Source organism: Eulemur rufifrons, chromosome 10, assembly GCF_041146395.1.
Source record: "Eulemur rufifrons isolate Redbay chromosome 10, OSU_ERuf_1, whole genome shotgun sequence".
Classification (NCBI taxonomy): domain Eukaryota; kingdom Metazoa; phylum Chordata; class Mammalia; order Primates; family Lemuridae; genus Eulemur; species Eulemur rufifrons.
Genome location: NC_090992.1, coordinates 30189104 through 30202240, shown reverse-complemented (window position 1 = coordinate 30202240; position 13137 = coordinate 30189104). Strand labels below are relative to the sequence as shown.

At 48.3% G+C, this 13137-nt stretch overlaps 1 protein-coding gene across 1 annotated transcript; it reads right to left on the bottom strand.

Moving 5' to 3' along the window:
* Positions 1-293: 293 nt before the first annotated feature.
* Positions 294-12137, bottom strand: ATOX1 (antioxidant 1 copper chaperone). Its single transcript, XM_069484343.1, has 4 exons — positions 12078-12137; positions 6774-6849; positions 3314-3484; positions 294-428 (listed from the first exon to the last, which is right to left on the bottom strand). The coding sequence occupies exons 1-3, from the start codon at positions 12081-12083 to the stop codon at positions 3360-3362; spliced, it is 207 nt and encodes a 68-aa protein (XP_069340444.1). The 5' UTR covers positions 12084-12137; the 3' UTR covers positions 294-428; positions 3314-3359.
* Positions 12138-13137: the final 1000 nt, after the last annotated feature.

Here is a 13137-nt window from a genome sequence, read left to right as displayed (position 1 = left end):
GCGAGCACTACTCTAACTGGTTCACATGCATCACCTCATTTCATCCCTACAACCACCATCTGCATAGGTGCTATCATCACATTTTATGCCTGTGGACCCTGAGAAGTGAATGGCCCAGCTGGGGGGTCCTGGCGCTCGCACTCTATCCCAGGCAGTTTATCTCCACAGCCTCTTTCCACTATGCTAACTGCCTTAGCATTTGATATAGCTTAAATGCAATTCACCTGATGGACAAAAGTTTTTCAAAATGGGGAGTCTAAGCAGGAGACATCAAGACCACACGAGACAACATCTCCAACAAAAGCAGCTTGACTTTATTGCAGGGAAGCTAGGAAGGAGTGGGGTAAGTGAGGGTCTTTGCAGAAATGTCATCGCTGAGCAGGACTGCCAAGTCCGAGGTCTGTCTGGAAGCCAGGAGGATCAGCATCCTAGGAGAGATGAAAAGTCAGGTGGAACAAAGGCGCCATCTGCTGCGGACATGGTGACACTGCAGAGCAGCAGAAGTTGCACCAAGAAGCAGTGGTTGGGGGTGAGGTGGAAACTTTCCCAGAGTGCGGGAGCAGGACTAGAACCCCAGTGTCCAGCCCTGTACACCGCTCCCACCAAGTGTGTTACACTCGGGTTGACTGGAACCCGTCAACCTTGCTAAGCCAATCACTGCCGAAGCCCTCTTCCGGGGAACTCCCAGGGCTGGTGGGGTACCCAGCCAACAGTACTCCCTGTCCTGTTTCAGATTATGCTGGGAAGGCAATGGACAAAATCACGAGCAACCAAATCCACCAAGAGCCAGACGATCAAGGTGACTTCATAACCAATAAACACTTTATCTCTGTGCTTCCCAGACCTGGTCACTGGGGAGCCTCTTAAAACAGACTTTAAAGATAGGCACTGCCCGAGTGTGTAGGGTAAAGCGTGCTTGCTGGGTGATTCTTACCGAGTGCTGCACCTGAATCTCGGGGAGCCTTTTCCTACTACACACGGTTACTGAAATATGTACGGATAAGATTATATGATGTCTAGGATTTGCTTCAAAGTAATCTGGTGGGGGAGTGTGGCATAAATGAAGCAATGATGAGAGTGATCTAGTAATTCTTGGATCTGAGTACTTGAGGATTCATTTTATAACTCTACTCACATAAGTTTGAAAACTTCCTATAACAAAAAAGCTAAAATAAATAAAAACTACTGTGAGAATTATGCAGCCACAGAAAAGGATAATGTACAGATACATGTTACCGCTTAAATGAATCTTGTAAACATGCTAAGTTAAAGAAGCCAGGCTCAAAAGGGTCATATATAATTCCTTTTACGTGAAATGTCCAGAATAGGCAAATCCAGAGCGGCAGAAAGCAGATTGGTGGCTGCCAGGGGATGGAGAGAGGGGTAGTGGGGTGAATGGGTATGAGGTGTTTTTCTGAGATGATGAAGAAGTTTTGAAGCTAGAGAGGAGTGGGGGTCACACAACACTGTGAATGCAGTACAGTCACTGAATCCTTCACTTTACAGTCGTTAATTGTATGTCATGTGAATTTCACCTCAATTAGAAACACTAGAAAACACGCATGTTTTTTATGAGAAAAATACACATTAAAACTACACATGGTTTACATCCAGCAGGTTGTCATTCATACGCCCAGGCCAAAAGTTTCCAATCCAAGGTGTCTGCACCCATGTATACAGCCAGCTCAGGAACTTTTCTCTTCCCTCCCTTCATTCATTCTTGTCACAGAGCACTTTTATCAAATACAATCTTATACAGAGATTGAATTTGAAACAATATGAAAAGGGCCCTTTGGGAGTGAAAGAGGGGCCCAGAGCCCACCCGCTAACCCTCCCTACAAAACTCTCACGATGGAGGAGGAGTGTGAGGAACACTATTCCACATCAGGTGGAAACGGCTAATGTTTTACTCCCTTAGGGAACAATTCTCATATTTAAAAGGATTGTACTACTTTCCTTCCCCTGTAAGGCAGGAAAATAGGGTGGAGGTTTCAGCCCCATTTTACAGATTGGAGGACCAAGTCTCAGGAATGTAAAAAGTGCCCAAAAGTCACAGGGTGAAGTGAGGGCAGAGCTGGAACTGGAACCCCAGAACCCTCATTATTCTTCCTGGGCTTATTCCTGCAAGTGGCTTGTATCCACAGGTGGGAAGCAGATGCATCTGACATCTCATGACTTGCATGTGTTGTCACCATATACACAGAACGCTGCCATGGCTCAAGTTCCAAATACATTCCTTTAAGAAGGAGGCTGTACTCGCAGGCGGCTGTCATGATCCGCTTGCCTCTACCTGGGGAGTCCTCCGTGGACCCATTTACAGGGACAATGCGTCAGTAACAGAACTCCAAGTCGGGATACCTGACTTTCTTCCTGTCTCTGCCACTCACCTGGGTGGGGCTTGGGTCAAGTCACTTCCCCTCTCGAGGCCTCATTCTTCTCATTCACAGTGAGGGCCCTGAACCACATCAGGGATGTGGCAATCACTGTAATTCACGAGTCAAATGCACTATGTGGGCAGTGACAGCCAGGAGGGCCCTGCTGAGACTGCGGCTGGATCAATGAGGAAGGTCTGCCCTGGTTCCAGAGTGAAGAGTGTTGGCACAGTGCCACTTACTGCCTCCCTGGATTACATAATCGAAGGGAATATCCAGCTCAGATGCTCTCTTGCTTTTGTGCCAGTCTGGGCAGAGGGCATACTTAGGAAGGTGACAGCAGTTTCAAGCAGAGAAGGGGGCAGAGTCTGATTAATTCACTTGGTCAGAGCATAGGAGCATGCCCAGGACACAGGCACCAAATCTGATAGGACAATTTGTCAAAGCCAGAGCCATGTGTGGTGTACACTCCTAGAGTCCCAGCTACTTGGGAAGGTGAGGCAAGAGGACCACTTGAGCCCAGGAGTTCAAGCGCGTAGCACCCTACAAACATGCCTGTGAACAGCTACTGCCCTCCAGCCTCGGCAACAGAGCGAGACCCCATCTCTTAAAAAAAAAAAAAAAAACTACCGAAGGAGCACTGCTCAGGGTCTCAACTTAAAACCTGCTAACCATGAAGCACCCCCAAGTCCTAAAGGGGACTCTGGGAGACATTACACGATGTTCTGTCTACTTAAAGGGGCTGTAGGGATTCCCTGGACTTGTGGTTTGGAACAGACAATAGTGAAATCTTTGTGACCACTCCAAAGAAGGCAGACAGTGGACTGAAAAGAACCCAGGACACTCTCCTGCTCCACTCAAGCTCTCAAAGGCCAAGGTATTACCTCTGATGGGAGATATGAACCGCAGGTCTGTTCAGCAAGTGCTGGGACCTCACCTACCTGGCCCCTTTGGTCCATCCTGCTGGCCAGGGGGCCCAGGCCCTTGCTACTCGGGGCCGAGGTAGGAAACAGTCTTTCCTGTTTTCTTCAGGGTCGCCAGCAGAGTGTCCATGCTGTGCTCAGATTCAATGGAAACCTTCTTGTTGGGGAGATCAACTTCAAACTTAACTCCTGCAAGAAGAGGAAATGGGGTGTGGGGAGAGGAAGCAGAGACCCTCCCAGTTACAGTAAGAAAGAGTTCAGGCTCCTAAATTATTGCTCACAACCACCCTTCCCCTTTCCTCTAAACCAGGGATCAGCAAACTCATTCTGTAAAGGGCCCGGAGTAAATGTTTTAGCCATTGTGAGCCACATATGGACTCTGTTGCACACCCCTATTTTTTGACAATCCTTTAAAAATGTAAAAACCATTCTTAGCCATACAGAAATAGGCTGTGGGCTGGATTTGGCCCATGGGCTATAGTTTTCTAATCCCTGCTCTATACTAGGGCTTCTTTTAAGTTTTTTTTTTAATTGCAAAAGTTATATGGACACGCCATATTTTTTTTTAAAAAGTAAACATTTCTGAATAAAAGTAGAAAGTATCAGGCCTCCTACTGATCCCACCTTAGAGATCAATGTGAATAATACGGCATCTATCTAGTCTTCCTCTCAGACAGACAAATGAAAAATAATTCTGCCAAATGGCATCATAGTATATTAACAGGTCTTGCTAATATTTTACTTTTCAATGTCCAGGCTATCTTCCCATCTTAGCATATACAGACTTACTTTATTCTTTTTTTAAAAGTCTTCCACAGTGTGGATGTACCATACATCTACTTAATTACTCAATTCCCTGTTAAGGGACACTAAGGATGCTTCCCATTTTTCACTACTATCACATAATACTATATAGTAAACACACTTGAACACATATTAGAAAACTTGTGAAAGTATCTCCATACCTTACATTCATAGAATAGAAATTGTGGGGCAACAGATATTTGACACACTTTGAATGTTAACAGATACTGTGAAATTGCCCTCCTAAATGGCTGTGCCAATTTAAAGCTTCCCAACAGCACATTGGGAGGACCCAGGAAGAGTCTTTTTATAATAAAAGAATGCAGAGGGGATGGGTGCTGTGGCTCACACCTGTAATCTCTGCATTTTGGGAAGCCAAGGTGAGAAGATTGCTTGAGCCCATAAGTTCAAGACCGACCTGGGCAACCCAGTAAGACCCCATCTTTATATAAAAATTTTTTTTAAAAAAATTAGCCAGGCGTAGTGGCACACGCCTGTAGTCCCAGCTACTTGACAGGGTGAGGCAGGAGTATCGCTTGAGCACAGGAGTTTGAAGTTGCAGTGAGCTGTGATCTCTCTAGCCTGGGCAACAGAGCGAGACACCATCTACAAAAAAAAAAAAAAAAAAAAAAAAAAGAAGATGCAAAGGGAAAGCCCTTGATAGGTTCTGGAGTAGCCTCACCAGTGACTTGCTGGGGGACAACAGGTCAGTCCTGTGCATCACAGGCCTCAGCTTCCCTATCTGTATACAAAGGAGTCAGGGTTGGCCAGCCCCTATGGTCTTTCCAGTTCAAGGATACCATTGGTCTGTGATTCCTCAGCCCAGGTACTGTTCTTCTAGGGCCCTAAGCAACTCAGAAAACCCTCCAGACCCTTCTCAAGAGGCCACCCAATCAGGGATGGTAGTGAAAGATGGGGAGAGACCCGCTGAAGCTCAAAGGCAGATCCTCCAGCATTAGTCAGTGGGGCTTAAAATCATATGGCAGAGGGTTTAGTCATAATCTCTGAATCTGTACATAAGGGAATAAGGGACACCGGCGGGGGGCGGGGGGGGGGAGTGTGGGGAGGAGTGCAACGTGTCCTTGCTGCACTCTGGATTTTTGTTTTTTGGTTCAGTAGAGTCTCCCTCCTCCTTGGAATAAACATTTTGATAATGTCATAGAGCTGGAAGAAACTCTGAGATTGTCAAACACAGTGGATTTCAAACCATATTCCTTGATGCCCAGGTTCCCAGGCAGGTGTCCTTGAGCCGTCAAGAAGTAGGTGTGCTCCCACTTCATCCAGAACTCACTGCTTTGTGTATGAGGGGCTCTGGGGCCGAGTTTCTTCTTTTTTGGGGGAGGGGACAGAGTCTCGCTCTGTCGCCCAGGCTACAGTGCCGTTGCATCATCATAGTTCACTGCAGCCTCAAACTCCTGGGCTCAAGCGATCCTCCTGCCTCAGCCTCCTGAGTAGCTGGGACTACAGGCACGCACCACTGTGCCCGGCTTATTTTTCTATTTTCAGTAGAGACGGGGTCTCACTTCTGCTCAGGCTGGTCCCCAACTCCTGATCTCAAGCGATCCTTCCGCCTGGACCTCCCAGAGTGCTAGGATTGATTACAGTTGTGAGCCACCGTGCCCAGCCTCAGAGTTTCATTTTTAAAGCATCCACAGCAAAAGCTCATACACTGACATTCCCATACTATAGCCCAGCCGGGGAAACCCAGGCCTGAGGGAGAAGAGCCCACAGTCACGTGGCAAGTCAGCAGTCAGGTTCTTCCACTGTTTCAGATTCTTTCAGATTAAGAGCCCAGCGTATAGGGCTGGAGGCCAGCCACTGATTTGCCGTGGGTCTCTGGGCAAGTCACTTCCCCTCCCTGGCACTGGCATCAACATCCCCTTTCCACAGATGGAAAGTACAGCTCAGAGGGCTGTAATGAGCTCACACTCATGTGGAAGCCATTTGAAAACTATGTGTTGTTATTACCTAGGGTTTTAAAAAAGAAAATCTTAGAAGACTGACCGAGCCCGGGCACTACCAGAACTCCGATCACAACTCAGTCATTACCTCTTTCAGCCTCAGGGCCAGATCCCCAGCCCTCTCTGGGCCTCAGTTTCCCCAGCTGTGAAATGAGGGGGCTAAATGAGAATACTGATTTTCTAAGTATGTCCAAAAGAGGTGCTTTAAGAATTCTGCACATGACTGGTTCAAAATTAATTTTTTTTCAAAACTGTTATCATTTAAAAAAATCTTTTAACAGAAAATGAAACTTGAATGTGTCACTGAGCAAAACTTATCACACAGGAGATCACAGACATATTAACTAGCACTGCCAGGGCTCCAGAGCTAGCCCAGGCAGTACTAGTTAACTTGGCCAAACCCCTGCTCTGCCATTTATTGGCTACGTGATCCCAGCCAAGTTACTTAACCTCTCTGAACATCAGTTCCCTCCTGTTTAAAATGGAGATAGTCAAAGAAGCTCCTTGCAATGGTTCTGGTGAGGATTATATGATGTGATCCGCATAATCCATTAAGAACGGTATTTGGCACATGCTAAGTACTCAAGACATTTTATTTTTCTGTTATCATCAGCTTAAACTAAAACCTGTCCAGCTATGTCTGCATGCAGTTGAACATGATATAAGCGTATCTGTCTCCCCAGCCCACCGCCTACTGAGGGCCACTTGCTCACCTCCCAGCTTGTTGAGGACCCGAGAGACCGCGTCAGCGCAGCCTTCACAGGTCATGTCCACGGAGAACTCGTGCTTCTGAAACAGACAATGGGGGACCATGAGCCAAGCCCTGCGGAGTGACTCACACACTGCGCCAGCTTGCAGACCCACTGGGGCCAACAGAGGGCAGAGACTGGGCAGGATCTGGCTGGCATCAGTCATCAGGATTCTGTTTCTGAGCTCCAGCCTCTTCAAATGTAAAGTGGAATGACAAAGCGTTTCTGTATCTCACAGGCTGTATTCAATGAGGTCATCCCTGTGAATCCTTTGGCAGCGTCTGGTACCCAATGAGTAGAATCACCTGGAGAGCTAGCTTACAGTGGTTTTTTTCCAGTTCTATCTTCAAAATCGTGATTGTTGAGGTATGGCCTTTGTCTTAGGACCACCAATAACTCTAACATGGATGGGACCCCATACCCTGAGCACTGCTGAGTTTGTGGGCCCATTTATGCATCAGAAAATTACTTTTTGCCTTAGAATTACCTGGCACCTTGCAAAACCTACAGGTTCTGATCAGCAGGTCTGGGCTGGGCCATCTATTATGTCTGGTAAGCACCCCAAGTGACTCTGCTCTCATCCAAGCACCTCATTCTCAGAGGCAGCACCTGAGTCCAGGGAAGGGAAAGGGTTTTTCCTGGGCTTCCCAGCAGGCAGAAAGGAACCCCAGGCTCCTGGACTCTTCATGTAGGCTCTATAGCTCTATATCCTATAGTCTCCACGGTCTCTAACAAAGCAGGAGTCTAAAGGTGAGCTCCTAGAAGACAAGGGTCTTGTTGGTTCACTGCTGCATCCTTAATACTTGGGACAGTGCCTGGCATAGGGTGGGTACTTAATACATTTTGTTCAGTGAATGGATGATTGACACGGGACATTTGCTTTGCTATCAGACAAGTACTTAAAGCAATACCTCCTTTATTTTAAAATCTCAGGAAATGAGAACATCTGGGATCAGATAGCTCTGGCTTCAGATACCAATGCTGGCACCTGCTAGCTGTATGGCCATGAGTAAGTTGCTTAACTCCTCTGTGCCTTGGTTTCTACACCTGCAAAGTGGGGATAGGAATGTCTCACCAGGTTAGTACGTGGGAGGAACGTAGGATTTTAAGCATGGCAGCCAGCATCCAAGACAGCCTCAATGATCTCTGCCTTGTGGTATTTCCATCCTTGAGTAGTTCCATTCTAAAATGTCTCAGGGTTGGTCTATGTGTCCAACAGAATATGGCTTGAAGGGATGCTATGTGACTTCTGAAGCTATCACAATGTCCTAAAAGACACTGTGGCTTCTGCCTTGCTCTTTCTGGGATCACTCACTTTAGAGGAAGCCAACTGCCAGGTCATAAAGATACTCAAGCAACCATAAGGAGAGGTCCACATGGTGAGAAACTGAATCCTCTAGCTAACAACCCTGTGAGTGAGCCACCTTGGAAGTGGGTTCTCCAGCCCCAATCAAGCCTTTGGATGACTGCAGTCCAGCCAACATCTTCACTGCAACTTCACGAGAGATCCTGAGCCACAACCAGTTCAACTCAGATGCTTCCAGATTCCTGACTTGCAGAAACTGTGAGTTAATACATGTATATTTGTTGTTTTAAACTACAAAGTTTTGGTGTATTTATTAAGGAGCAATACATAGCTGCATTTTTCATGGAGCACTTCAAAATATTTCAAGTCTATTACCTCAACTGGAATTCTGGGTATAGCCATACATCTTGCTGGAAGACCTCAGGCAAAAATCTCTGCTCCAGAAAGGCTCCGGTTCCCTTACCTATTCAAAAAGGTACTAGCCAACTCAGTTTTTTCAACTTCAGTGAGTGGAAGAATCACCTGGGGAGCTTGTGGAACGTGGAGCTCTCCAGGTACCTGCCTCAACTGGCTCTGTGGGTCTGGAGCAGGCCCTGTGACTCTCCACTTTTAACCTGTTGAGGAGGGACAGGGAGGCAAAACTACACACCTGAGAAAAAACGGGGCTAAGTGGCTTCTCAGACTTTCCTTGTCTCTAAACACCTTTGGGTCTGGATTATCGTCGTGCTTTACAGAGGAAACTGAGACCAAGAACTAAGCAGCTTGGCTTTCCAGAGTTGGGCTGTTTAACCTTTATGACTAGTAGACCACTACTTTTATTGAAGCCAAACCTGTAAAACCTGCCTTAAAGAAAATGGTCGGTTTTTCTTTTCTTCTAGCTAAACACCTCTGCTTTTTTTAGCTTGTTTAAAGGCTACTCAAAAACAACAACAAATTCTGAAAAGGATTTGTAGTGGGTATTGCAAAATCTTGTCTTTAAAGTGTGGTCCTCAGACTAACAGCATGAGCATCACCTGAGAGCTCATCAGATATGCAGAATCTGAGGTCCCACCTTAGACCTCCTGAATCGGAACCCTCACCTTAACAAGACACCCAGTTCATTCCTGCCCAGATTACAGTTTGAGATGATGTTCTAGAATGCAGATTGGCAAACTACAGCCTGCCCTGTGAACTGGTTTTACAAATAAAATTTTGCAGGAACACAGCCAAGCTCATGTGTTTACTTCTGCACTGGAATAGCAGAGTTGAGTAGTTGTAACAGAGACCCTGTGGTTTGCTAAGCCTAAAATATTTACTATCTAGCCCTTTAAGAAAAAGTCTGCTGAGTCTAGGAGAACCAGCAGACAATCAAGACTCATCAATGGTTTGAACCTGTATACTGAACCAAAGCTTTGAAGGATTTGCAAGTTCTCATGTTGGAAGATCGATAGGAGAACTAAATCCACTGAATGCCTACTATATGTCAAATTCTCATTATTTTAGTCCTCACTCAGCCTGGAAAGGGAGCTATTCATCTTATTTTACTCAAGAGGAAAAGTGAAGTTCCCAAGGGTTCACTAAGCTGCCCACAGTCACGTGCTAAGTACTGAGGATGAGATGCGAACCCAGGCTTTCTTTGCTCCCAGGAAATCTTGCTGGTTTTGGAACAGTCGAGCGCATTGCCAACTCCCCCACCCCCATAACCCTGAATGTCTGCAGAAGTTCTGAGAGTGGGCACACCTTGTTAAGGAGCACGATTTTTTGCTGCCCAAGGACCTAAAGTCCAGAGATGTCAGAAGCTCTCTGCTGCTGACTACAGGGAATAGCTCTTTCATTCCCCAAAGCACAAAGGTCAGAAGCCAGAAAGCAGCTTCTGGGTGGCAAACATTACAATTCGGTGCTCTCCTCCTCCACCTCTGAGTGGCAAAAATAAGCTTGAGGGTGATGGAAAATCTGCTTAATGGACAGAATGATCCATTTTTTACAGGAGAATCTCAAGACCAACTCTACCATTAGATGCATGATTTGGGCAGTCCCAGGGCCTCAAGGATCTTTTATAAGGACTTATGAAATGGGTCCTTTAAAGTAGGTTTTAAAAGTCAGTAAGCTGTACAATTCTTTAATAGAATCTCAGAACTAGAAGAGTGAGGATCCAGGGGGTCACTCTATCCAGTCCCCTCCCGAAGAAGGAATTCTTTTTCAAATATCCAGGACATTCAGTCCTTGAACACTAATGATTGGGCGTTTACTAACAATTGAGTGCCTACTATTAATATGTGCCAGGCATTGTTCTAAGCACTTTACGTGCATTATCTTGTTTAATCTTCACAACAATCCCATAAGGTAGGTACTACCATTCATTATCCCTTCTTGAGAGATGAAGATACTGAGGTTTAGAGGTTAGGTCACTCAATCAGGGTGACATAGATAGTGAGTAGCAAAGTCAGTATTGGACACAGTCTCTAAAACCTCAACTCTTAACCACAGAGGTCCTTGTTAAAATGGGATTGCAGCCTGGCTGGCCATGATGCTATCCCACTTGTCCTAGGTCTACATAAGAGCTACCATTGCTTGGGGACTAGGTATGTCAGTGGTTGTGCTACATATCTTACTGGCATATTTTATTCTCACTTTACAGGTGTGGAAATCAAGGCAGACAGGTAAAGCAACTTGCCTGAGGTCACCCAGTTGGCAAACAGGGGCACAGATTTTCACGGAGGTTTCTGGGATTCCGAGCCCTGTGCTCCTAAGCATTTGTATGAGAAACCTCTTGGGTAACACACTCTTCCCCTTCCAGTTCTGGGGCAGTCCCCTGACGAATACCCTCCTTCCTTTGGCTGTTCATCTTGTGATATGGTGCCAAGCGCCTTCCTCATTCTGATCATCTGCTCAGGAGGGTCTTTTGTTTGTCAGAATCCCCAGAGGTGGACACAGAGCAATTCTCAAGCTGGCCTTTTGCTCTCACCCCCGACAAAAAACCTGATGGCCGCCACACTCCCAGTCCCAGGGTAATTAATGCTGTCCTCTAACATTGCCACAGGTGGACTTGCTCAACTGGTAGGGCTGATTCTGTCAGGTTCCTTGTCCATAGTCTGTGTTGTCTGAGGATCTGTCTCACTGCACCTGGCAAGACCCAAGGGGAATGTCACTTGAGATGTTTATGGCTCTGCCCAGGAGGCCTCAGGCTCACCTGTCAGCTCCCCAAAGATAAGCTGCTAAGACACAGGGCTTCTGTGGATTCCTTCTGGTACCCACTTGGCCCAGAGCCATGAACTAGGTACCCTGGAGGAAAATGCCAAACACCACGTGACCCCAACCAGGATGCAATTGGGACCAGAGCTTCTTCCCAAGCTGGTGTGACTGCTTTTGCCAGGCACTTCTCATGTGGTCAGAAAAGAGAGGCTGGGAGCTTGAAGATAAGGGGCTTAATCCTGCCTCTACTCAACTTCCAACACAACCCTGAATAAACTACTGGGCTTTCACTAAATGAAGAAAAACATGAACCTCTGAAAACCTGCCCTGTCCATGCCATGAGGCAATAGCCGGGTCCACCCACTTGCCCAGAGCCACCTCGCCGCCCTCTTTCAGGCCAGCTCCGCGCGCAGCGTTAGCCTGGTGGAAGGTGCAGGGGCTAGGCGCCCCGGTTCCAGCTCGCCACCAACTCCCTGATCATCCAGGACAACTCTGCCCGCTCCCTGGGTCTCAGTTTCCCCATGTACGCTGGGAAGGTTTCGGTCTGTAATCCCTGGGGGCCTTGCAGCTCTGGCGTTCCAAAGCCTGGCTCCCAGATTAAACTCCCTTCGGATTCGATTTTCTGGAAGGTCGCAAAAGCCGGGGGCTTGGGTGGGGAGGAGTAAAGGACAATAGCAGCTCCGGCCGCGGCCCGAGCCCTTTAAGAGCAACAGCTGGACAAACGGCTGTGCAGGCTCGGCGCAAGCCGGGGACCGCGGGCTTGCGCGGACGGGAGAGGCGCGGCCACTTACCGGCATCTCCCGGGCGGCGGAGGTGGCGGCGGCGGCGACAGCAGCAACAGCAGCAGCAGCAACGCCTCTCCGGGCCGGGAGCGCGGGCGCGGCGGCGCTTCCGGGAGTGCGCGCCGAGGCCCCGCCTCTCCGGGCGGCGGGTCCGGTCCCACCACCCCGGCGACCGCGCCGCTCCTTCCGGCCCGAGGCCCCGACGCCCGGCCACGCTGGACAGAGGAGGTGAGACGGGCGCTGCGCCGGCCTCCATCGACTCGTGGCCTTTTGTAGGACGCCTACTGCGTGTCAGGCTTGCGTTAGGGAGCGCCAGGCAAGGGCAGCGCAGTGAACAGGACAGATGTGTCCTCCCCTAAAGGGACCATCCCAGTGATTTATTCACTCAGTCAATATTTACTGAATGCCAGCCAGGGGCCAGCACCGTGCTAGGCATCCAAGACGCAGTGGTGGAAAAGACATCGCCTCGCAGGCCGCGCGGGAAGCAGGCGAGGACAGTGCGGTGTTAAAGGAGCCGTGTGCTGGCGGCCAGACTGGGGGGCGGGGCGGGGGGCCGGTTCTCAAAGAGAAGGGGCTTCGGTGGGAGGTAATCATCTGAGTGAAGGGGGAAGAGCATGCGTTCGTCTGATGAAGGAAGGTGGGCTATTTGGGAGGGAGACGGGCCGAGGGAGAACAGTGTTCCAGGCGCGGGGCTCAGTATGTACAGGACAAGGAAGACAACAGTGGTGGCTTGGGAGGCAGAGCCATCGCAGAGCGGCAGGCACACAGAGATGGAGAAACAATGTGAACAGGACGTGAGTCCCCCTCCATGAGTGGAAACAGATGGATACAGGCTTGCTCTAGGCACTTAGCAGAGCCAAGACCTGGAACTTCAGACAGCCCGACAGACACACACCCATAAAGCACCTGGGAGGTTGTGTCTTTGGATATTCCCTGCCAGGACCCTGCCACCTGAGAGCTCACTCTAAAACAATAATTTCAAAGATCTATAGAGCTGCTTAGAGAGCTTGTTAGAAACTCGTATTTCAGGGCAGCAGCACAGATGGTCTCCCCTTGCACTGTGCTCTCA

Excerpts from the sequence above, each read along its gene's own strand:
- ATOX1 (XM_069484343.1), bottom strand. Across the intron at positions 3,485-6,773 it reads GGTCCTCAACAAGCTGGGAG|GAGTTAAGTTTGAAGTTGAT; the intron begins GTGAGCAAGTGG and ends CTCTTCTTGCAG.